Source organism: Austrofundulus limnaeus, unplaced genomic scaffold (genome assembly GCF_001266775.1).
Source record: "Austrofundulus limnaeus strain Quisiro unplaced genomic scaffold, Austrofundulus_limnaeus-1.0 Scaffold1, whole genome shotgun sequence".
Classification (NCBI taxonomy): Eukaryota; Metazoa; Chordata; class Actinopteri; order Cyprinodontiformes; family Rivulidae; genus Austrofundulus; species Austrofundulus limnaeus.
In genome coordinates, this window is record NW_013952403.1 from 8,139,945 (window position 1) to 8,163,020 (window position 23,076).

General features: G+C 39.9%; 1 protein-coding gene across 1 annotated transcript in view; it reads right to left on the reverse strand.

Moving 5' to 3' along the window:
- Window positions 1-1,412: 1,412 nt before the first annotated feature.
- ndst1a (N-deacetylase/N-sulfotransferase (heparan glucosaminyl) 1a) overlaps window positions 1,413-23,076 on the reverse strand; it is a 64,007-nt gene continuing 42,343 nt past the window's right edge. Inside the window, 14 exon segments of the mRNA XM_014008254.1 lie at window positions 1,413-3,268; window positions 3,354-3,456; window positions 4,543-4,652; window positions 5,734-5,904; window positions 6,003-6,177; window positions 6,714-6,837; window positions 7,040-7,136; window positions 7,401-7,583; window positions 9,125-9,253; window positions 11,759-11,944; window positions 14,459-14,613; window positions 14,919-15,006; window positions 17,117-17,599; window positions 20,160-21,205. Of these exon segments, the coding sequence (XP_013863708.1) occupies window positions 3,149-3,268; window positions 3,354-3,456; window positions 4,543-4,652; window positions 5,734-5,904; window positions 6,003-6,177; window positions 6,714-6,837; window positions 7,040-7,136; window positions 7,401-7,583; window positions 9,125-9,253; window positions 11,759-11,944; window positions 14,459-14,613; window positions 14,919-15,006; window positions 17,117-17,599; window positions 20,160-20,705 (2,670 nt within the window). The 5' untranslated portion in view covers window positions 20,706-21,205 and the 3' untranslated portion in view covers window positions 1,413-3,148.

Sequence of the window (23,076 nt, forward strand, 5' to 3'; positions counted from 1 at the left end):
ACATCTGGTGAAAATTTCATGTCATTAACACCTCTAGTAATATATTTACTGAGAAAAATGGTGACGTGTTCAATACTTATTTTACCCGCTGTATCTTCATTTGATTCAGATTTTAGAGACTCGTWAGAACCAATAATAATCCTAAAAAAATAGATGCACATATTTAAGGGATTACAGAAGCATATTATTTAGGATAATTAATATATTTCAACGTTGTTTTGACAAGTTACTGTTTATTAGTCATAAAATTTGGGTTTATTAAGTCATTTAAGTTTCAAGATAATGGAAAAACTTTACATTTTAGAATRACATAACAACCCTCTGTAATCAAATCAAATCAAAGGGGCGTAAACATCCAAACTGCTACCATCTTAAAACAACTCTAAGTGCAAATGATTTCTTTGGACCTTCTAAACTTTTACATTCCCATCGATTTCACTTCACTTTGTGGCTCAAGTTGCACACCTCTCTACCTCTGCTTTTATTTGCACTTGAAAAAAAAACACATTTCTGTATATAACATTGCAATGTAGACAACAGTTTAAAGGTTTACAGAATTTGTATGATTTGTTAGAAACTTTTGAGTTTGGATTTGTTTTTGGCAGCTAGTGGTGAGCTCGCCAATCCAGTGAAAATCAAAATGTATTTTACCCCAAAGTGACGTACAAAACAAACACAAACAGGCAAAATATTAACTTTCCATAAAACCCCAATTTAAAAGTGGACAYCACAATGAGTTAGTGGTTAGCACTTTAGCCTCACAGCAACATGTGACATGTTTTCTGTTGAAGAATGCTCATGGGTTGACTGGGTTATTTTAGTGCTTTTAGAATTAGCTTTTGCTAAATTTTCAGTGTGTTAGTGCTTTAGAATTAGGGGACCTAAATATTTGTCAGTGCTTTAGGGCCAGTCACTAGTGGAACAAATTTTTAAATTAGTGCTGCCCACCACTAAAAACAGGAAGTGACATCAAAGGGGAACTCTTTAAGAAAYGGAACTCCCTGGTCTTTGTTTACTATTATTTGACCTCTAGCTTTTATTCATCTCTCTATGATTACTGACTCAAAATAATCTGAAGAAACAACAGATCTCTAGTCTGTGTTGTAAGCCACTGTAGCAAGGCTCTGTTCACATGCAGACATTCCTCTTTAACATCACTTCCTGTTGCTTTGCATGCAAATATCTCAACAACTGTCCATCTCAGCGATGTAAAAAGTATTTTTTTTTGCATTATTCATATAATCTTTCCAAAAATGCATTTATATGTATTGTAAAAATTTGATGTCCCTTAAGAGACCTGTGAGATTTGCTTAGTTAAATCCTAAATTGAAAATGATTTAGTAAAAATGTGGAACAACTATGATCAAACTGCTTCAACTTTGGTGAGAAAAAGGGAGGCGAGGGAGACACAATTACTGAAAAATACAGTGGTGTTTTATTTGCAAATTAAAAAGCACCGACAATATTAGTTACACTGTAAAAATTATTGACAACAATTACAAATCTTTATCATACAGTCCTGGAGATTAGTACCATCGTTGCTGTTATGTGTAATACTTTATATGGAGAAACTCTGCACTTCTTTTCTTTTTTTTTTTCCTGTACAACAGTTGGCAGTGAGAGGACGTGAGAGGAAAAACACTCTTAAGAGACACGCTTCGTATGATAAAGAGTCCAGACTGCCCTCGGTGCAGCGCTTGATGTGTCACGATACGAGAACAGGCTGATGGGAGCGTAAACCCAAACACATTCAATAATTTAGGTCTACTCAGGGTTTCGCTTTATGTACATTACAAAGTCAGGAAATGACGGACTGTCCTGTGCATTATTAGATCAGAACAATGTACAAAACTATTGCAGTAAGAGCAGCTTTTTTTTTTTGTTGTTTTATTTTTGTTACCAATGCTTGACATCTAGATGCAATGGTAACAAGATGACTGACAAACCAACCACCTGCACGTTTCTCTTACGTTGTTCTGGTAGGTTTCCTTTAACCCCCCACAATTTTAAACTCTTCTAGTAAATTAAAACAAAAACTATAAAACAAAAATGTACAGTTTTGACAAAAAATTAAAATAAAATAAAAATGCTGAAATGCACTTTCTTCTTCTGTACACAGATCTGAATCTGCAGAACCAGAGTGCTGAATAAACATACAGTAGCTAGCTTATGATTCTCTTCACAGACTGTAGTAGGACCCATTTTAGTTAGTGTGCTTCTCCGTTTATCTGGACGTTCAGAATCGACGCTTTGCCCCGAGTGCCTTTGTGCTTTCAGCGTCTCTTCTTACTGTCCCCCCCGGACAAAAACAGTTTGAAAAGGACCGAACTGCACGTCCTGCCTTTGCCTTTTATTTTCTTTTGAGTGTGAAACAAACGCAGTGAACATGTTTCGGTTTGGTACATTCTACAAATATGCATTTCCATCAGCATTACAAAAACAAACAAACAAAAAATAAAAGTTAAACCAGAACGAATAAAAAACAGAAATGTTTAAAAGAAGAACCCTCAGAAGTRCATGTGATGATAGTTAAATGAAGATTCTGTCCTGGCACTTGTAAATGTAATAACTAGAGTTTCTATCAAGGCCTATTRGAGTAAGGCTACAAAGATGCAGCCGGAGTCAAGACGCCACACGTCCCGCTTCACTCTCATACAAACACTMCTCCTCACAAGTAGTTTGTACCAAAGTTTCTCTGTCCATCACGCTGCCTTTTATGAAGTTTATACTACGGTGTGGACGTGATAARGCTTACATCACATTGTCTCATTAAAAACACCTGTCACTTCCTGGATTTCTCATGCCCAGTTGGCATGATGACAGTWTGATGATGAACAGGGCTGATTATCCGACAGCGGAGGTCCCCTGGTGTGCATCACAGTCTCTACAACTGAAAACCTCCGGCGGACACATCATTTGGGGGGGGGGTTCCTGGTTTCGCCCCCGCTTTTATTTATTTATTTATTTTCTTTTTTGGAAGATCAGGGTTCAGTGTTGAGCTCCTAGTTAGGCCTCCCCCCCCCTCTGCCCTCAGATCCTCATTAGACTCCAGTCTGTCAAAACAACCGGAGATCTTCACCATTTCAGGCCACGCGGTCGGTGAGCCCTGCGGGGTGGAGCAGTGGTCTTCCTCCTGCAGCAGGTACTGCTACCTGGTGTGGACCAYCTCCTCTCTGAGCCAGCTGGGTAACGGCTGGCCAATCCTGTAGAGCAGCTTGGACAGCTCGATGTTGTGATCCCTGTAGTACTCCCTGAGGAACTCCTGGGACTGAAAGAGACAACCAGGAGAGATGAGAATGCTCGCAAACACACCAAATGTTTATCAAACCATTAAAGATTACAWGACATCATACCTCAGGGTCCATATCGGGGTACCTGCGTCCTTTACTCTTTCCTAAACACTTGGTCTTTCCTCCCTCCAGCAGCTGACACCAGAAGCCTTTCTTGGGGTCAAACCTGCACGATAGAAACAAGGAATGTAAACGTCAGAAACTCCAAATGAAGAAGCTGCTTTTCTCCTTTATCATGTCTGTTTTTACACTTTTCTTTRTAGAAACTTGAGCACCTGRTAAGTCTGCTTCAACAAGACGTGAGACAACAGGTCAGTGATCAAGRCACTTCAGACGCAAAGTGTTTATAGACACTTGGAAGACACGGGAGATAAATCATAATTTCCTCATGCAGCTTAGACCGTTGTGGTTTTATCTTCTGGTAGTCAGACTTTTTTTTTTAAATTTGGCACCATTTATAAGTGTGTGATCCAAAACCTCCCAGGATATCTGCTGGTTTCAGACCACTCCGTCCAGATCAAACTGTATGCTCTCGTGTCCTTCGCCTCGGCTCAGCCAATCCACACGCAGCAGTCTGCTCACGTCAGAATCATTTACAAMACTCTGTTTCACCTGCCTGGAAGCACTGAGACCTGTTCGGCTGAACCGATGACAACAGCTTTAAGGCACGCCCGTGGAGACGGGGTTATAGACGTATCAGACTAAAAGAGACTTGTGTTGTTGGGTGAGGACGTGGAGGAAAATCTCTTTTTCTTGTTAACTAGGGGAGAAGGAAGAAATGTGCCTAACAGGATCAGACGAGCTGCTCCTCGAAGGTGTCTGACGAGAGATAATTGGAAGTTACGCAATTTTTGTCAGGCAAAAGACATGATGTGAGAGTGGAAGTGTAAACCAGCTTTAAGTGACACGACCAGTTGTTTCCCAGCTGGGCTTTTCTTTTTTTACACCCCATTCACTCTCCCATCATAAAAAGAAAAGAAAAACAAACTGGGGCGTCCCAATGTCTGATTTTGCAGAGTTTATTTGGAAAGAACTATAAAGTAGAAGCTACAGTCACAGGTGAGCCCAGCTTTATTACCAGAGTACAGGAACTAATAATCCCTCCACATCGATCCATGGAGCCACTTACATTAAGAAATATAAAGATCCAGGCTAAATATTTTTGGTAAATAAAGTCTTCTATTAAAAACAGAAAACACACGAGTGTCTCAGTTTATAAACCTGTCAGTTAAAAGTAACGAGTGAGGCTTACGCTAAGATCTTGTGGTAGTTGATGACGTTTGGGAGGCCGAGAAACTTCTGAATTTTATCCATGATGGAGGCGGGCTCGCTTTTCAGCATCTGTCCGTCCAAAACTAACACCTGAGTAAAGACATAAAGCCAAATATCAGAACAGCACAACTACCTACAATAAATGTCAGCATGTTTCTGTTTTGTTATGATTTTTGACCTCTTTTCTGTTTTACTCATTAAATCACATAATGATATTSTGTCAATTAAAGATATTGTTATAGCTACATTGTTTCTTGCAATAAAAAACAATCAAATATTGAATGTTGGAAGCAAAACTACTTTTAGAAGAAAAAACAAAGAAAAGATTTTGTCTATAAATGTTAATAGACTGTCAGTTTATTGCACCTGCTCATTAGAAAGCAAAATCAAAGACCCACAAACTTTACATCCATCGTTAATCCGTAAAAACTGCTGACAGGATTTTCCTGGGAACTGRGAGCGCTGGTGAACGAGAATCAATAAATCCCACTAGAGATTAAAATACCAAGTAGTCGATACCTCCCAACATTCCATTATTGATTATTTCTGCTCCATGAGGCTTAAAACATCCATCTTTCTGTGACCGTCTCTGTTTATAATCATTTGAGAGCAAATTATATCCAGACTTGTTATGGTTTGATTATCTAAGCTGTGAAAGAACCTGTCAAATGTAATAAATGTGGGGAAAAGGAGTCGAGATGATAAATCAAAGAGGGTCCATGAATACTGCCGTATCTGCTGTTTGGGGATTTAAATACAAATGATGGGTATATTTTTGATTTAATCTGAGAAATACGGCTATAGTCTTGCTGGAAAAAAAAAAACCTTGATTAACACATGCCGAATAATTGCTGACTCGTGCAGTTTATAAATTTTACCAAACTGGAGCACTAAAGTGTTTTTTCCCCACTTTGAGCACTCCTAAAGAGCAGATCTCATCCACCAAGGTCAGCTGGAATTAAAATCTTCTTTGTGAAGAATACAAAGAGTGAGATTAAGCCTCTTTTACCCCCCACTCCTGCCGTGAATCTTAATGTATCCTTCAGAGGACACATTTTGATTTATTTATCTCTTAAATCTGAGGAGAATTGTGTTGCWGGATGAAACTTTACTTGTTAAAACTGCATTGTGTTTTTAGGATTATGTGCATGACAAAAAATAAACAAAGTACCTGGCTGGAGTGGTAGAGACTGAGCCAGCGCTCCAAGTGGATAGCGTACCACCCTGGTACCAGACACCGGTTCTGAAGGACCCGTAGTTTGACTGGAGCATCGCGGCCTGCGGCGATGACATCATGGAAGGAGTATTTCAGAGCCACCGGGTCATCATGAGCTCTTTGGTGCTGTGGGAAAACAAAACAACAAAAACGAAAAGACAAATGTAAAAAGTCCTCTTCACTAAGTTSAGTTTAAAGAGCGAGGACCAGCTGATGGGACACACCTGGTACCAGGAGTAGGCTCTGTCCGCCGGGTTTATGAGGATGGTGATGATCTTCGCTTTGGGCAGGAGAGCTGCCGCCCTCTGAGCAGCCACCTCAGAGTCAAAGTAGTTGGCACTCTTCTCAAAGTAGTAGTCTGAGCTGGTGTTGGAGGGCAGAGGGAAGTAGTCCATGTACCTAACACACAACCGACACACAAACAAATGTTTACGCAGCCTTGTGTACGCCTGGTTTACTTTATCACCGCAGATAAGAATCACTTTGTTCCCTGTGCGGGTTAACGCCCAGTTTCACAACAGCTTGGCATCCTGCACAAACAACAAACGTTGTTTTTCTTTCCAGCCTGCCAAGTACACTTTGTGGTAACACCTCTAATGATAGTGGCACGTGAAGCTCTGCTTTAGTGCAATTTAAATTAAAAAATTGCTYCAAAAACCTCCAATCTATGGTTCTTTAAATAAACTGTATTTGCTGATCTTGTTTGTAGAAGTGTGCCCAATTTTAGAATCTGATGTGGACAAAGTTATCATTAAAAAGCACATTTTAAATGTTAAGTACTTCACCAACAACACCCTAAAAAAGGTAGATATAGAACTTTTAAATAAAAGCCATAAAGGAAATATAAACATCAAACTGCAAATCTAGTTCTTACAGCAAAAATAAACAATAATATAAACATTAGTTATTTTAAAAAAAAGTCTAAAGTTCTATACCAGTCGATGCCTCGATGATAGTTGTGTCCATTGAAGAACTGGATCTCCTCAAACGTTTCCTTGCTGGGGTAGTTACTGGTCAGGTCTGGATGCATCCCKAGAAARAAGTAGAGAGCTGTTGTTCCTGAGAGGTAGGACCGAGAAGAAAAAACATGTTCAAACAAATATGGACAAACAAACCAATCAGTGAAACATTAGCAAACTCAGGTAAAAAAATAATTACAAAATTAAACCATGATTATGTATGCCAGGACTTCTGCTTTGACCTCCACGTCTGAACCTTTCTGACTCTGTCCAGCAGAGGGAGTCAAAGAGCTGCTTCTTACCAGTCTTCTGAGGTCCAATCACTAGCAGCTTGGGGAAGCGGTCACACGTTTTCTCTTTGGACCAGATGTCCTTGTGTCTTTTATCCTCACAAGGATCCTGCCAAAGGAAAAAAAAAAAACAGAAATAAATGTCTGTTCTTATTGTGATTTCTTAAGGATTCTAATAAATGTGTAAAAATCAGAGGAAAAGAGAAGGCGAGCAAACTCAAAAGCTTCAACAGTTTGCAAAAAAAACCAAAAAACAAAAAACAAACAGAATCTTTGTCACACAACGTCTACATTTTGTTTGGTGAAAGTGTTTGATAAACAGCATGGTGTGAAAGATTTGAACAACTTGTGGTTCTGAGGCTGGATATCTGACCTGCCAGAGGGGCTCTCTCTCAGAGGGAAACAGGCTGAAGTATTTCTGGGCCAGCTGGATCGGAGGCAAGGTCTGCATCTTCAGGTTGGTCCACGACTTCACGAACATCACCAGGCTTTTGAAGGTGTAGAGGCCGAGGCGGTCGTTCCCGTAGTTGGACAAATGGGTCATGAAAATACTGATCTGGGTGTGGAAAGAAGGGGGGGGGGGGTGTCATTTAAATACGGTCCAACTTAGGAGTGGGTGAGGAAGAAGCGTTTACTGAAAATGGGCACAAGACATCTCAGTCTGGGACCTTCTGGAACTGGACTTCTGAATGGACTGTGGAACCGATGTGTGTATGTATGTATGTGTGTGTGTGTGTGTGTGTGTGTGTGTGTGTGTGTGTGTGTGTGTGTGTGTGGGGAGGGGGGGTAATTGGCTAAAGGGAGCATAAAGACAAGCTGGCCTGTGTGATTAAGCAGAACTTTTTTAATGAAAGAACCTTTAATTCATTATTTAGTCCTGACTGAAACAGTCAATTAGCTGATTCAATTATTTAGACAATTAAAAAAATGTCAGAAATGTAACGACACTACCTTCTCAAACTATTTCATACTTTTCTATCACAGTAAATTTGAAGCCTGGGAAAAGATAATTTTCCTTCCACACATGTTTCAGCACATATCCTGTTCTGCTAATCTTTGGGCCATTACAACAACGTATATCAAAACGTTCAGCTCCCTCTAGCAAGTTATGCTTTTGGAGATATTCAGCCACTTATCTTTTCCTCATTGAAAATAAACAAAGCTGTCTTTAACATCCTTAAAAAACTTTAAAATGTTATTTAAATCTTTCCTGTACTTTTTGTACTGGTTCTGTTTTTTTATCTTCTCTGTACTGACTTTAGCTGCTATTTTGCTGATTTTCACTTTTTTCTGCTTTTTTAGCTGTAATTCTMACCTTTTCTGCTATTTCTTCTGCTGCTGTAAACTTTCCTTTTGTTCCTTTCACTTTCTTTCTGCCCCCTTGTTCAGCAATATTTTTACTCTTCTTACTTTTCAGCTGTTGTCTGCCCCTTGAAACAATTGTTTTCACAGTTTGGAGCAATCATTCAGCTACTTTTGGGTTCCACCTCAACTGGTAAAAGCATTAAAAGGTCAGCTTCTTCAGCTGGTTTCAGCTAAATACACAGTCACACTGCAATTTCTATAGTTATATTTAACTTCAAACCTTTTGTARACAAAATAACGACTTTAATAAGTCAAGAAAATAAATGTGTTGCTCACTGATTTTCTCCCTCAATGAAGGCAGCTGAGTTTTGTTCCCTGATGACCAAGTTTAAGTCTATGAGCTGAAGATGCTCATTTAGGGGTAAAAAATAAAGCTTTGGGGGGAAAAGCTGCAGTGAAAAATCAGCCGAAACAGTCACGACAGTTTTTGTTGTGAGAAATCTTACAGTAATGTGAACACAGTCATCGACAGTCTCTGCAGAGATGACAACTGAGATAACCTTTTATAGAAAAGCAAACAAACATGTTGACATTATATTGTATTTGGGCTCCATTAAAAGCAGCTTTTACGTTAATGCAAAAAGAGAAGGCGAGGCGCAGACGTCSCTGCGTGACACACCGTCGAGTCATTGTCCCCGGCCTTGTTTAAATTTCAATTTGTGCCATTAGCTAAATGGGATTCCAAGTAGGCAAAGACAAAAGCTGTGCTGTGTGGAGGAGTGAGTGACTCACGGGGTTCAGCAGAACCGTGAGGAAGAGCTCCCCTCCGTTGATGAGCTTGTCCAGTTCATTCGGACTGCCTGGGTAGTCTTTYTAGAAGATGGTGTGTGTGAAAAGACCACAAGTCTGCCTGGGCAACACCTGTAGGAGGACACACACTCAGTCAACAAAACTCAAAAAGATKCACACACAAAGACAGCGTGCAGACAAACAGAACATCAGCCCTCCGCTGAGAGCAGAGCGGAGCTGTCAGTCCTGCAGGCGGTTACCCCCACACATTGTTTGTTCACAACATTATTATTATTATTATTATTATTCAGCTCATCCAGCCAAAGCAAACCTCTTCTTTTCTCCGAGTCTATATGGAAATTCATGGAAATGCATGTACAGTGTGGAGTGTCTGGGGAGCTGAATATCAATCATCAGTAAGCAGAGAACGCCGTCCGTTCATCGTCCGCGGGATCTCAAGGACGAGCGGGGGGCTCTGAGACCACGCAGACCGGGCGAGCGAGCGCCAGGACTACAAAGAACACGGACCGAGGCAGCGCCGCTTCTTATCAGTGCTGAAGGTCAACCCGGAGGAGAAACAGATACCATTTAGTGTTTTTTTTCTCCATCTTTTTGAACCACTTGAATRTATTTTAATTTGTTTTGTTCTCATTATTGTGGTATTCAGAAGCAGCGATGGCTGTGAAACTGTAGAAAGTTTTTTTTTTTTTTGCATGTTGACATTTCAGAGATTGGTTATYAGCAGACACCTTCTTCGCTGAGGCCAGAATGTCAGTTTTTGTTTTTTTTTTCCCTGCTGAAGCCTGCTTGGCAGCAGAACGCAGACAGGTGTCTTGTGCAAGACTGGTTCTCTCGACTACATAATCATCTCATAGTCAATGAAATAAACAACAACAACCTCGCAGGGCAGATGAGCGGACTTGCTGTTAGTTTAAACAGGGTTATTAAACAGTTTCCATTCTAAAATTCTAACTTGAGTTTATAAATTCTAAATTGTTTGAACCATTTGTGAGCCATCACATCGAAACGAGGATTAAGTCTAAAAGTGGGATATGGAGAAACAGACAAATATAGTGTTTTGATTAAAATGTTAACAAAAATCGCAATTTGTCAAAATATAACAAATAAATGCCTTATCAATGTATCATTTGAATGAACTGTCTAAAATATAATCATAAAACAACATTTTGAAGCACTTTTTTGAGCAGTAGCAACAAAAAAAACCTGATTTTGAGGAAAAACACCTTAAAATTTGAGATTTTCCCTGTGAGCTAGCAAAGTTTTGTTTCTTTTTAGGTGGAAAATCTCTATTCAAATATAATTTGAGGTTTCCTCTTTACAAGGACATCAAAAATTCCTCATTAAAATGACATAAAATTAGGATTCAGACCAAATATTTACGTATTATTGTAACCAACAAGACAAATTAAGTCATATATATGGATTTACATATGATATCAGAATGAAGCAGGGATCAAAATGTAGCTTTTAAAGCCAAGAATCTGAAAATGTAATTAGATCATTTTGACCAAATTTGACTTAATCCTCATTTTGATATGATGGGTCACATATTTGATGTTCAAGCTCAAGTATTTCCTGTAAAATGTAGCCCAAAGACCATTAATAAACAGACTACACAAAAACAAACAGGAAATGGCATTTTTGTCAAAAAAGAAAGAAAGAAAGAAAATTTAAAAAAGAGATAAACAAAAAGTTGGCATCAGGTGTAAGCCTTTTCACATTGATAATAAATCATGTAAACGCTTCATTATTTACTTCAGTGTTATACCAAAGTGTTGGATCGTATCAATGCTAGCATGATCAGATCAATACTWGAGTTTGTTTCTACTTTCAGCARGCCTCTCCTGTTCCAGAAGTACAATCCTGCACCAGAGTATGTAGGAAGTGTGAAGATCAAATGTAAACACTGGATCAGGGGTGTCCAATCCTGGTCTTCAAGAGCTGCTATCCTGCATGTTTTAGATTTACACAGGCGTCTGATSACGGTCATATTAGAATTATAATGTGAAAAACAAAATACAAGGAAACTTGTTTGATCAATTTAGTTTTTGTAGAGATTCAAATTTTTATCTTTTAGAATTTAGAATAAAAAGTGTCTTTAAACAAATCTTTTCCAAACGTTTTTTTTCCAACCTGCATATCCAAACCTTGGAAATACAATCAAATTGCACACCTGTCCACACTTAAAGTCTCTTTAAAACTTTCAAGAAGTCTGTTGTTTCATGTGAAACCAAAATAAAAAAATTCTAAGCCATCAGTGCGAGTCAAAAGTCACAGGACACTTTTATTTCAAAAAGAAAATGACATATTTAAATACCCCAGCAAGTAATGGGTGAGGGGTCTATCATTTAGGTTATGTCCAGACATTGGCTGCCATTTTGAAAGCCGCCATGTTGAATCAAAATAAAAGGTGTCCAGTAACTTTTGACTGTATAAAGAGGAATGTAGYGTGACCTTTTAAAAACATGACGACTAAAGTCAAACCGGTTAACTGGACAGATAAGGTGTAAAAGCAAAATGTCAGTAAAATAACTTATCATAAAAAGCAAAAGCAACAGGCCAAAGGTACTGAGATAAAGCTTAATAAGGCCTAACGCAATAAAATAATGCCCTTACGCTAATGCCGCTGTGGATGAAGCCTCGCCTGAAGCGGGCGGGCTTTAGGTGTGGGTACTCCTCAGTGCTGGTCACCTTGATGCCCCAAACCTTCTTCCAGGCGTCGTACAGCTGCAGGTGTACGGGGTAGACGCCAGAGTGATGAGGAGCCACAGCGTAGCCCATGTTAGTGGGGATCCCGTGCTCCTGGGGATGAAATTACACAAAAGAGAAGGAGAAAAAAAAGMGTAAGAAAACGGAGTGAGAAGGCATCAAAAATACCACATGATTCATCCCCATCTGTCAGGTCCCTGGATGTTAAAATTAGAAAACCTTATTTTGTCTAAAAGCAGCAGTTGAGCCCGTCATCCCTCAGCTGGATTCACACCACCTGAACAAYCACAAGAGGTTCACGAGGGAATCAGTGAAGCATGTAATCCAGATCTGTTTCATCTAAACYACGGCTGCCTCCAAGTTTATCAGGGCTGCGATGGCGAGCTTTATCTGCCCATCTCTAAAGGCCGTCATTATTCAGTTTGAATCAGTAACATTTTCATCACAGCTAAATATCATAAGAAGCTGGGATGAAAGACTGCCTGTCCTCGTCTGAGAGGACACAAAACAAGAAGATAATGACAGCAGTCATATCTTTACAGCATTTGGAGCAACTGCGCTTTCATTATTTTGAATACTAGCAGCCATTTTTCTCCCTTTGCTTTTATTTAACACGTCCGAACACTTCATGAAGAGGAGTTATTTTTTTCTTAAAGAGGCATCTGAATCACCTGAAATACCTCGTTAGTTGACTAAACTTTCATTTTTCAACTTGATATTATTTTAAAAAACATATTTGCATAATTTCTGCTTTGCGGCTACTATGGCACACTTCACACAGAACAAGTGGCTGTTCTGTGCACCATCATTACTGACCAATCAGCTCGACTTTATAAGGAACAGGCTTTAAAGAGACGGGAGCAAAAATAGGACATTTCAGATAAAAAAAAAAGGTTGAATTTCTTCTTTTTTTTGTAAAATAAACACAAACACTTTTTAGTAAACATCCCAGAAATCAGGAATTTCTACACAAGTACGATATGACTACTTTAATATTATACAAATTTCTTCTTGCAACTGATTTGCTTTAAAAGATATTAAAGAAAAAAGGAAAATAAAACAGTGAAGCTGCTGAAGAAAATCCCATCTGTGTGGAAATACCATTAGTGCCGATGGAACGTATTCATTAAAATGCCTCTACAAATTACAAGTTCTGAAGTATGTTAGGGGACTTTTTATTTTCACGAGGGAGTAATTGAAGGAGGAAAAGCGCCACAGAAAGCTGGAGTCAACAGTCTGCTAATCTCATACTCCTCAGTACGCTAACCTTTATCATGTAGACTTTTTTTGTACTGTTGGGTGAGAAACTGGCTTAAAGCTCAAACTGTGTTTGGTTTCTTGATAAAATATCCATTTACTTTGTTACAATACAAACAGAACCAGTCCTCAGCCAGGGAAACCGAGAAGGGATAGTTCAGGTTGTTTGAAGTGGGGCTTTGTAGAAAAAGTAATGAGCAAATAATATCCTACCTGCAGTAGATAGCTTTTTGAATGAACTCAGTTTGGAGAAACTGAGTTTATTTCAGGTCAGACTGAAAAGCAAAAGTCTGGCTTGAAAAGAAACAAAGTTAAAATTAATTTGAAATGTGTTTAAATAAACTTCTTATGTGAGCACTTTTTCTACTCTGATGTCAGTTTAATGCTTCACAGGACCCCTACTTCAAGAAATTTGAACTATCCTTATGAATTTTTTTCTCATCTGTTAAGATTAGCGTTAATGTTGCTCATGACTTTGTTCAGACGTGCCTGTGAAAGTGATGGAGATCCAAGGTGTGTGTGATTCTGCACAGCAAGTCAAGTGAAATATATCTCACTGAAGTCCTGAAAATGTCACAGATGTCTAACAACAACAACGTGTTATATCCCTACGAGTCACATTGGCCTGCCAAACACGCAGCGATTCTGTGAAACGCACAAGCAGCGGATGGAAGCAGCAGAATATCACATATAAAGCTTTTTATACAGTCGGCGTTATAGTCATTGGGATTTATTAGCACTATTCTGGAACAGTGTGGTCACCTGAGGGAATGTGCACAATCACTGCTGTATCTGCACACAAAGACCTACACGTCTGTATACGTAGGCTTCCGTTTATCTCATAACACACATGTTGACGTCTCATAAAAGGAGGAGGGAGCAGTTGAAACACAACTTTATAGTTAAACAGGAGGCAGAAGCTTCTCTGCAAATCAGGCTGTTCAGTCAGCGCAGTGACAAAAAAACAATTGTTGCTATTCATGTAAGTTTAGACGGCACGGTTGTTTAATGACACAATCTGGTGGGCTTATTTGAACAGCTGATGCTACTCTAAAAACAAGCCAGCACTCTGTGTGTACCTGTCCGTTAATGGGACAACTGGTACCAGGTGGAAAGTTTAAACAAATGTGTTCTTTAATCTAGTAAAACACACGTTGACATAAAAGGGACACAATGAGGATTTGTTTGACATACAAACTGACTGATCGGCCATTATTTAAAATAAATATCACTTGAAATAAACCAAAACGAAAAGACTTGAACTGCCAGACAAAAGAGATCAACCGGACTGGCTCAGATCCTGGTGTGTAGTCAACTCTGGTGTGACCTGTGTCCTCCACCGCGACTCACCGTGGCGAATTTCTTGTTGAGCAACATCTGCTCGGCCAGCACCGACTGGTTGTGGAACAAGTGGGGCTGCATGTGGCTCCACATGTGAGGGAACCACCAGAAATCTTTCACGTGGGAAAGCAGCAGGTCGTCTCCCAGGTCCTCTTCGTCAGATCCTGAAACAAACAAGGTGGGTGTGACAGATTTAAAAAAAAAAGAAAGAAAGATGACGGGGGGAAAGAAAGGGAGGAGACGGGGGATTTAGGAGGAAATTGCAGAGATAAAATTGGAAACAAAAGTTGAAATGAGACAAGGGTCAAAAGGAAATGAAAGTAAGCAAAGACAGTTCAAATATGAGCATGGGAGAAACGAGCTCAGTCGAGGAATACAAGAAGAGCTGAAGAAATTAACTTCAAAGTCTTAGAAACATTACTTCTTTGAGTTTAGAGTCTCTGCATGAGTAGCACGGACTGCATCTTACCAGCGTGAAAGAATTTCCCTGAGAAGCCCAGATTGAAGGTGAAGTTGGGCACATAGGTGCGCAGCTCCCTCTGTGTCTCCAACAGGGCCTGAAGCAGTGGGAGGAAAAAGAAGAATGAGTCAACCCTGATGGGCTCACACTGCTGCACGAGTGCGTTATAATGAGGGAGCGTCAACACAGAGGCGCTGGCGTGCCCACATATATCTTTAATTTAGCAAGTTTCCCTCGGTAAACATCCAGCATCCACTCCCAGCTGCCTCGCTCCTCTCCTTCATTCTGTTTGATTTTCTGCTTCCCTCTGATTCGAGTGTTTGTTTCATTTGATCTCAGTGCTGGATGAGACTCGTGCACACACGCCGCCACCCCTCCTCATCATCAATCCCCCACCACCACCATCACCAGGGTGTGATCAGTTCCTAAAAGCTTGCCATTGCACTGAGAAGGCCTTGATGCTGCTACCAGAACTTTTTCCTTCTCCTTACACCCTCTGGCTCCACATGTGAGGGAAGCCTTTTCTGCTCTGCGGGGACGAAAGCACAGAAGTTTTTTTTTTTTTTTTTTTTAACATTCTTTGCCTCCGAGTCCCTGAAATATTCATCGCTGTAGAGTTTCTGTGACAGTGCGAGCGGTTGGGCCTGTCAGCTTTGAGCAGCCTACTGGGACGAAAGCATTGAAAAGGAAAAAGAGCAGCGAGAAGAAGCGGTTTCTGCGTGACTGGCAGAGAATAGCATCATGCTACGTGTGAGGCCTTTTCCTGTTACAGTGAAAAAGGGCTGCGGGCTAATGATCAGAACACTGGTCTGCTTTCTATTCCCGTCTTTTCTTTTTCACTCAGAATTATCCAGAGTTGTAAAGTAACTAAGTACAAATACTTTGTTACTGTACTTAAGTAGAATTTTTGGGTATCTGTACTTTACTTAAGTAATTATTTTTCAGTCTACTTTTTACTTCTACTTCTTACATTTTCACACAATTATCTGTACTTTCTACTCCTTATATTTTTTAAAAAAGACAAGAAGCATGAAGTCATTACTTTTATTTCATTTTGCTTGTTTTCATTCCAGCTTGTTATTGTAAAAAATAAATTCATATAAATTGTGCCTCCTAGATAGAGTGAATTTAGTTGTGGTTGAATGAGAAATATAAATATATAAAATTCTGATACCGTATTAGTTTGTACACAAACAAAATCATGTCACTCCAGCAGGACATAATCATTAAAACAAAAGGACTGTACTTAAGAAGTATTTGTATTTCATGAATTATATTATTACATCTGACTGCAGCCCTCAGATAGATTTTCATTTTGGGGAAAAGGTTTGTGCAGCCTTGATATATGTATATTAGGGCTGTCACAAACGATTATTTTAATAATCAATTAACCACTGATTATTTATTCGATTAGTCGACTAATCAGATCATACGTTAATTGAATATAAAACATTAAGCTTATCACGTCAGAATGCAGCTGCTATTATATAAACATCGTTAGATTTTAGCTATATGCTAACTAAAAATAATTGCTGTGGAAGGCAAGTTATGCCTTGCAGATATTACACAGGTTTCTCTTTCATTTTCTTAAAATGATCCCACACTTTTGAGCTACATTGCTGGGTAGCCATGATACCAGAGCCTGTCTGCATAACGTCTTGTGACGTCCACAGCCTACCCCAGTTACCACTACTGTGCATGTGTGTCAAGGACAGAAAGGCAGATGTGGCAGTGGAAGGTGTCAAAGCAGTTTGGAGAGAAAAACAAAGTAAAGAACAACAAAAAAAAGAAAACGATTAATCGATTATTAAACTAGTCATCGATTATTTTAATAATCGATTAGTCGTCGATTAATCAATTAATCGTGGCAGCCCTAATGTATATAAACTGAAACAGCTGGACTAGTGCATCCTAAATTTAACATAAATTAATTATTTTAATACAATATAGTCATTTCTGCATTTTTTTGGGTGGTCACCTCCTAATAAACGTTATTACAGAAAATATAACTGTTCATTTTGAATCAATACTTTTACTTTTAATATTTAAGTATAAAAAATATCAGATACTTTGACTTTTACTCAAGTAATAATCCTAAAGGAGACTTTAACTTTTACCACAGTAATTTTTTGTTAAGATACTTGTACTTTTACTCAAGTATCACTTTGTGGTACTTTATACATCGCTGGAATTATCCACCAACCCACCTTCACGTCGGGCACCTTCATGCGGGTGCCCTCTTTGCCCACAAAGATGTCGTCTATATCCACGAGGATGTAGCGCTCCAGGGACAAAGAGAGCCTCTTCCCGGTCAGGAAGGCCACGGCGTCTACAAAAACCAGCTTGTGCAGCCAGAAGTTCAAATTGTTGCCAAACAAAACCCTTTGGATTCCGTCGTGAAGTCCCAGGTCCTGCACCACCGACGGGAGCATTGCCGCATGCTGGCCCATCGATGCCACGCTCTCTGCTGATTGGGTCTTTGCCATCAACACGGGCTCGTACGTGGAGTGATTGGACTGGAACACGGTCCAGTCGTCCCCGGGCAGAGGACCTGGCAGCGACTGTCCAGATCGGGTGATGAAGAGAAGTGGAGACTTGGGGTTGACAGTGCAGTCCTTCAGACCCAAGTTGGAGTGAAGAAAGAGGGGGAAGCCTTTGAGCTGCGCGCTGAGCAGACTGTTTTCATTGGCCTGCTCCACACAAACAGACAAGGAGAGAATTGACGCAGAATTATTACACACCACAGTGATGAAAACAGAAATTTATTGCATATAATTTCCTGATTTCTCTCGTCATGTGTGAAATAAGGAGTGTCAGGCCTACTCAAACGTGAAGGCATGAGGGAGCTCCAACCTGCTATGTCCAATCTGTTATGCTGCAAGTTTGGAGTCAAATGGAAAAGAAGAAAAAAAACCTCCTGCTGTTCTGAGACTTGGGGTTCTGTCAAGATACTCTGCAACTTCACCAACAAACCCAGTCCGTCTCAGATTCTTACATTTTCCTTACAGTTCACCTCAGTCTCAGACCGTGTTCAAACAGAAATACTGCTTTTCCAAAACATTTGTTGTTTTGTTTCTAAAGACGTTAATGTAAACATGTCACACAGAAACACCGGGAAGAAAAAAAAAAACAAACCTCTGGATGCTGTTATTTTAGGACTCTTAAAACATTTCCACGTGGATAACGACTTAAATACAACTGATCACTTTAAATCAGCTAATCTGTCACATGTGATCATAGTAAACTAAGGACATTTTCAGATTTATGGCTTTTTAAGCTACAGTTTGATACCTCGATCATCCTGATATTCCAGAGACATCATCATGATATTGATGTGCCTTGCTGATTGGTCTGAAATCTATTCTTAACGTAGACTAATGAGGATTTCTTGTCAAGAGAAAACCTTAAATCATATTTGGATATTGGGGATTATGCTGAAAAATAATTAGTTGTTGGTACAGTTAATGGTTGTTTGTCTCGTTTGTCTCTATGCAGCCCTGTGATGGACTTGTGACCTGTCCAGGGTGTACCCCGCCTCTCGCACAGGGACTGCTGGATGTGGGCACCAGTGACCCCCGTGGGTGGGTAAAAGATAATGAATGGATGGATGGAACAGTTAAGAAACGTTCAGAACATTCTTTAGGATTATATTTTGGACATTTCCTTCACAGGATCTGTAGATAAAGTATTTACTGATTATTTTTTGACATTATCCAATTAATCATAAATTTTCTGCCAAAGCACTGTGGCTGCCTGTTTCCTCACTGCACTACTTGACCACATCAAAGATCTCAATTTACTGAAGTTCATCCAAGGTGATGCAGATTAGAGACTAAATCTTTCTAATTCTAAACTTCAAAAATATCTTACATTTTTAAAATACTTAATATCTATGCAGATTTTTTGGAGTCACTAAATTCTTACAATTCATTCTTACACTGGTCATATTTCCCATACAATAAGGCAAAAATATGATAATTTTATTTTAATGTTTTTTTTACTTTTATTATAGCTAAAAAAACGTAAAACAAAAAATGTTTTTCCTTATTCCTACAAAACAGGGCATAATACATTATTCATGTGTTATAAAGTCTATTACCCACACCTGAAGAAATATACATTCAATTTCTTTGAGTAAAATTCACATCCTACGTATAAAATTACCTGCAGTAAAAGAGTGATCTAACTTATGTTCATAGTTAACTACATACAAAAAAGCAGAAATTATGTTAGTTTAAAAGGGAACATGTAAAAGGATACAGAAGGTGTTCAGGTGTTTTAGTGTTACATAAAAATGTATTGGAGAAGTCCAACAAAAAAAAGGGAAAGGAGACTTCTTGTTTTACAACTGGAATGTGAGACCATGAATGTCGAGTCAATGTGCCTGTATAAAAAAAGTTAAAGACATAATTATGAGCAGCTGGAGAGGGGGGGGGGTCTAAATGAATGAAAACACGTGAATCTCATATCTATTTCATCAGAAATAGACCTGTGTGTCTCAAAGATGATCCAGTATTGCTCAAAACTATTTAAGTAATTGTAAATGAATATCTACAAAATCTTGTATGTGCTTGTAGCTCTTGGATGGACCAAAATGAGATATTAATCAAATGAATGAAATCATTTTGTGAGGARGGTCTACTAAGTTGTGATGCAAACAGTTCAGAAAACACAGCACTGTTGTGTTACCGAGACATTGGGATGCACCTCCTTGCTCTCTTTCTTTCTCCTTTAACAGGCAGTAAATCCCACCAGGCTAACCTTCATCTGCACCACCCAACATCTATACGGCACCATCCATGCCTACACGCCTCTTTCTATATTCTCTCCATGGCTCGGATAGGGTGATTAAAACCATAAGACCTGAAAACTGGCCTTAGGCAGACTGGGGCCTCCAGGGAAAATTGTGAGAGAGAAGAGGCAGAATAAGAGATATAGAGAGGGAAAAGGTGGAGAACTTTTAGAAAAAYAAAAAAAAACTAGAGAAACTAAAGAGAGAAAACCACAAATGGGAGTTCACAAACTTGGGAAGAAGAGTTTTAAGGAGGCCAGATTGCAGAACAAAAAGAAGAAACAGAGACAAAGAGAACAGAACAGAAACATAAGTCAGTGCAAAGAAACTATGTGATATTAAACCATGCAGGTCATGTCCATCTCTTTAGAGATGGTACAGCCAGATGGACAGGGCAGAAGGTGTGCGGGAGGGGAGGCAGGGAGGCATAGGGGAGGGTGGTGTGGTGTAGTTCTGACCTTGAAGAAGCCAATGATGCCCACTCCATACTCCACACAGTATTTATCCAGCAGCTCTCGGTTCCAGGCGTCCAAGTTCACGTACTTGAGAATGTTCTCATAAATCACGAGCGTGAAACGCCCTCGCTCTTTGTCCGTCAGTGTGGGCATGTCCCCTTTCCCGGGAGAGATTTCGGTCCGATACTTGAACCGGCCCGACTCCAAGATGGCCACGATCTCCTGCCCCAATTGAGAATATTGGCTTTCCACAAACACCAGAACCACAGGATCTGTCCTGGTCCCTCCGAGGTCCACTCCATTAGACCCCGGGATACTTCGTATGGGTAAGAGCCGGGACGGAACGACCCTTGGATAATCCAAGTCTTGGGGAAGTCCCTCGGACCCGGACATGCCCACTCCGGACGGCTCGGGCTCCCGCTTGACGCCATAGAGGTAGTAGGAGAAGATGAAGACGCTGACGGTGCAGAAGATGAAGAGGAGGAGCAGGGAGGTCTGCAGGGGAAGGAGGCGGACCAGCCGGCGGAGGCGTGACACACATCCCAGCATCGTCTCTCACCACACCGCTCCGCCCCACCGGCCCAGCAACACGCCAAGGGGACAGTCTCTCTCAGTGTGTGTGTGTGTGTTTAAAAACAAAAACTACAAAAATAAAACAAAACAAAAACACGAGCAGGAATCGCTCACCAAAAACTCGCTGCTCTCGTTAAGCTAAACAGCATTAACGTAGCAGCAGCAGCGGCGGCCACCGAAGAAACAAATGAGACGATGATGTTGGCGCTCCCTCATGTTGCAGCGCCGCTTATGTCACCATGGCAAAAAAAAAAAAAGGGGGGCCTTGCATTGACGGTACACACTCGTGCCTGAAGAGCGAAGGCTGGCAGGGCTAGTCACTGGGGAAGAAAGATGATGGACGACTCCATCGCCTGCCCATCACGTAAACCTGTCAACCGGATCCGGGCTGGAACTTGTCCCACTTGTCTGACTGGAGAACAATCCCTTGAGGAAACGCAGGTCATCACAGCGGCATCGCTCCTTCYGGATCAAATCTGGCAAAAGAGAAAGAGGAAGTGATTTTAAAATGCAGCGACACAACATCAGCTCCTATACAACAAACAGCATGTTGCATTTGTTGTGTGGGTTTACTGATACGTAGGAGACAAAAAGTTCACTTTATAAGGAGCATTGCATTCACCTACTCAAAGTAAGCGCTGCAACTTTCCCCCCACACACACCTAACCTTTGTGCTGACAAACTTTAACAATTTTTTWAAATTCTTTGCTTACGCTACCTCCATACAATCAATAGCTGGAATATGAATGACAACAAAAAGGCTAATTCCAACTTCAGTCCAGTGTGACTGCACATGAAGCCATCACCTGTGGGTACCCTTCAATTTCTCTAAAACCTTCACAGCTCCYGGCCTAAAACTCGAGCCGACTGAACAGTGGCAATCTGAGAGGAGAAGTGTGGAAAACACTGACAGACGGACCTGACAACAATGAAACTCTCTTTGAGAAAAATCTGGCGGCGCACTCGATATGCATTTCCATAGTCACCTCAGACCTAAAATCATATCTCTGCCTTTTAGTCCATCTCCACCAAGCCAAGTGTGAAAGCACCAGGATGCAGCATGAGAATAGTGCAACATAGGCACTTACTAAAACAGTTTTTCTCCATTTGGTGAGAGAAATCGCATCATTACCTTTGCATAGAAATCCTCCAATCCAATAAGCTGGAGAGTTATTGTGGTCTTAGGTTGCTCTTTGTAAAACCCAGCATACTACATTAGAGACCTATTCTTCTCAACTCAAAAGGAATTAAACACTGACCACCAAACTCATCGGCACTAACACCAGTGGTCATAAAATAGATGTAATAACACAACTAAATGGTTTCAGTTATATTGTAAAAATAAACAAACAAGGTTTTGATAAACGTGAGCAAAATTAAAATCACAAAAATGACCAGAGCACATTCAGCTTAACAGAATTCCTCAAAGATAATCCTTCGATGATCAAGTGATGACTCATGTAGACACACGGTGCAACATGGGCACAAAAAAACACYCACATACAGTTTCTCTCTAATGCAATCAGAACCATAATCCCGGCATTTCTTCTTTCCTTTCACTCCTTCACCCTTCCAGCTAAGATTATAAGAATGCCTTGAATCGCACCGAACTGTGAGCGTAGTGGCAGAAATCACACGTCGTCTTCTCTGAGTCGTGTCCAACTTTTCCTCCTTGCAGGGATGCAGAGGCTAATGTGAAGTGAGGCCGTGGAAAAAAAAAAGAGAGAAAAAAAAAAAGGCAGTGGGTGTTCAGAGAATGTATCGCAGCGGAGCAGACAAAAACCAACAGCCCCGGTCGCTTCAAGATCTCGCCCCAGGTCCCTTGTTTGTTCATTTCTGAGGGAGACGGGGTTCGTGCCATGGCATATCAAAGTATGATTAGCCACAGGAAGTGACTCCTGCTGGAAACACTGAGGCAGAAGGCAAGACAAGACTGACAACTTTAAACACAACACAGTAGTTCTTCTTGGACTATTTTTTTCTCTTTAAAAATACTTATGAAATTACTTAAATAAAACTGTGTGTAGCTGCATGAATGGTAATTACATTTTATGAATAACTTAAAAAAAATCATGTCACAACAATAATCCTCAGTTAAAAACAAAAACATCACATCATTCAAGAACAACAAATTATATGTTTATACATTATACAATTTCATATTTTTTCAACAATCCAACCTTTATCGTTCTCTTGAACATGTACTTTGATTTGGCACACACAAAATAAGAACATTAAAAATATAACACTGATCTTAGCCAAACAGTATATTCACAGATTAATTCAATCCCTTGTTTTGGATTTGCTTTATTGAGTTTTTATAATTAAAAAAATTAAATTACTTTTT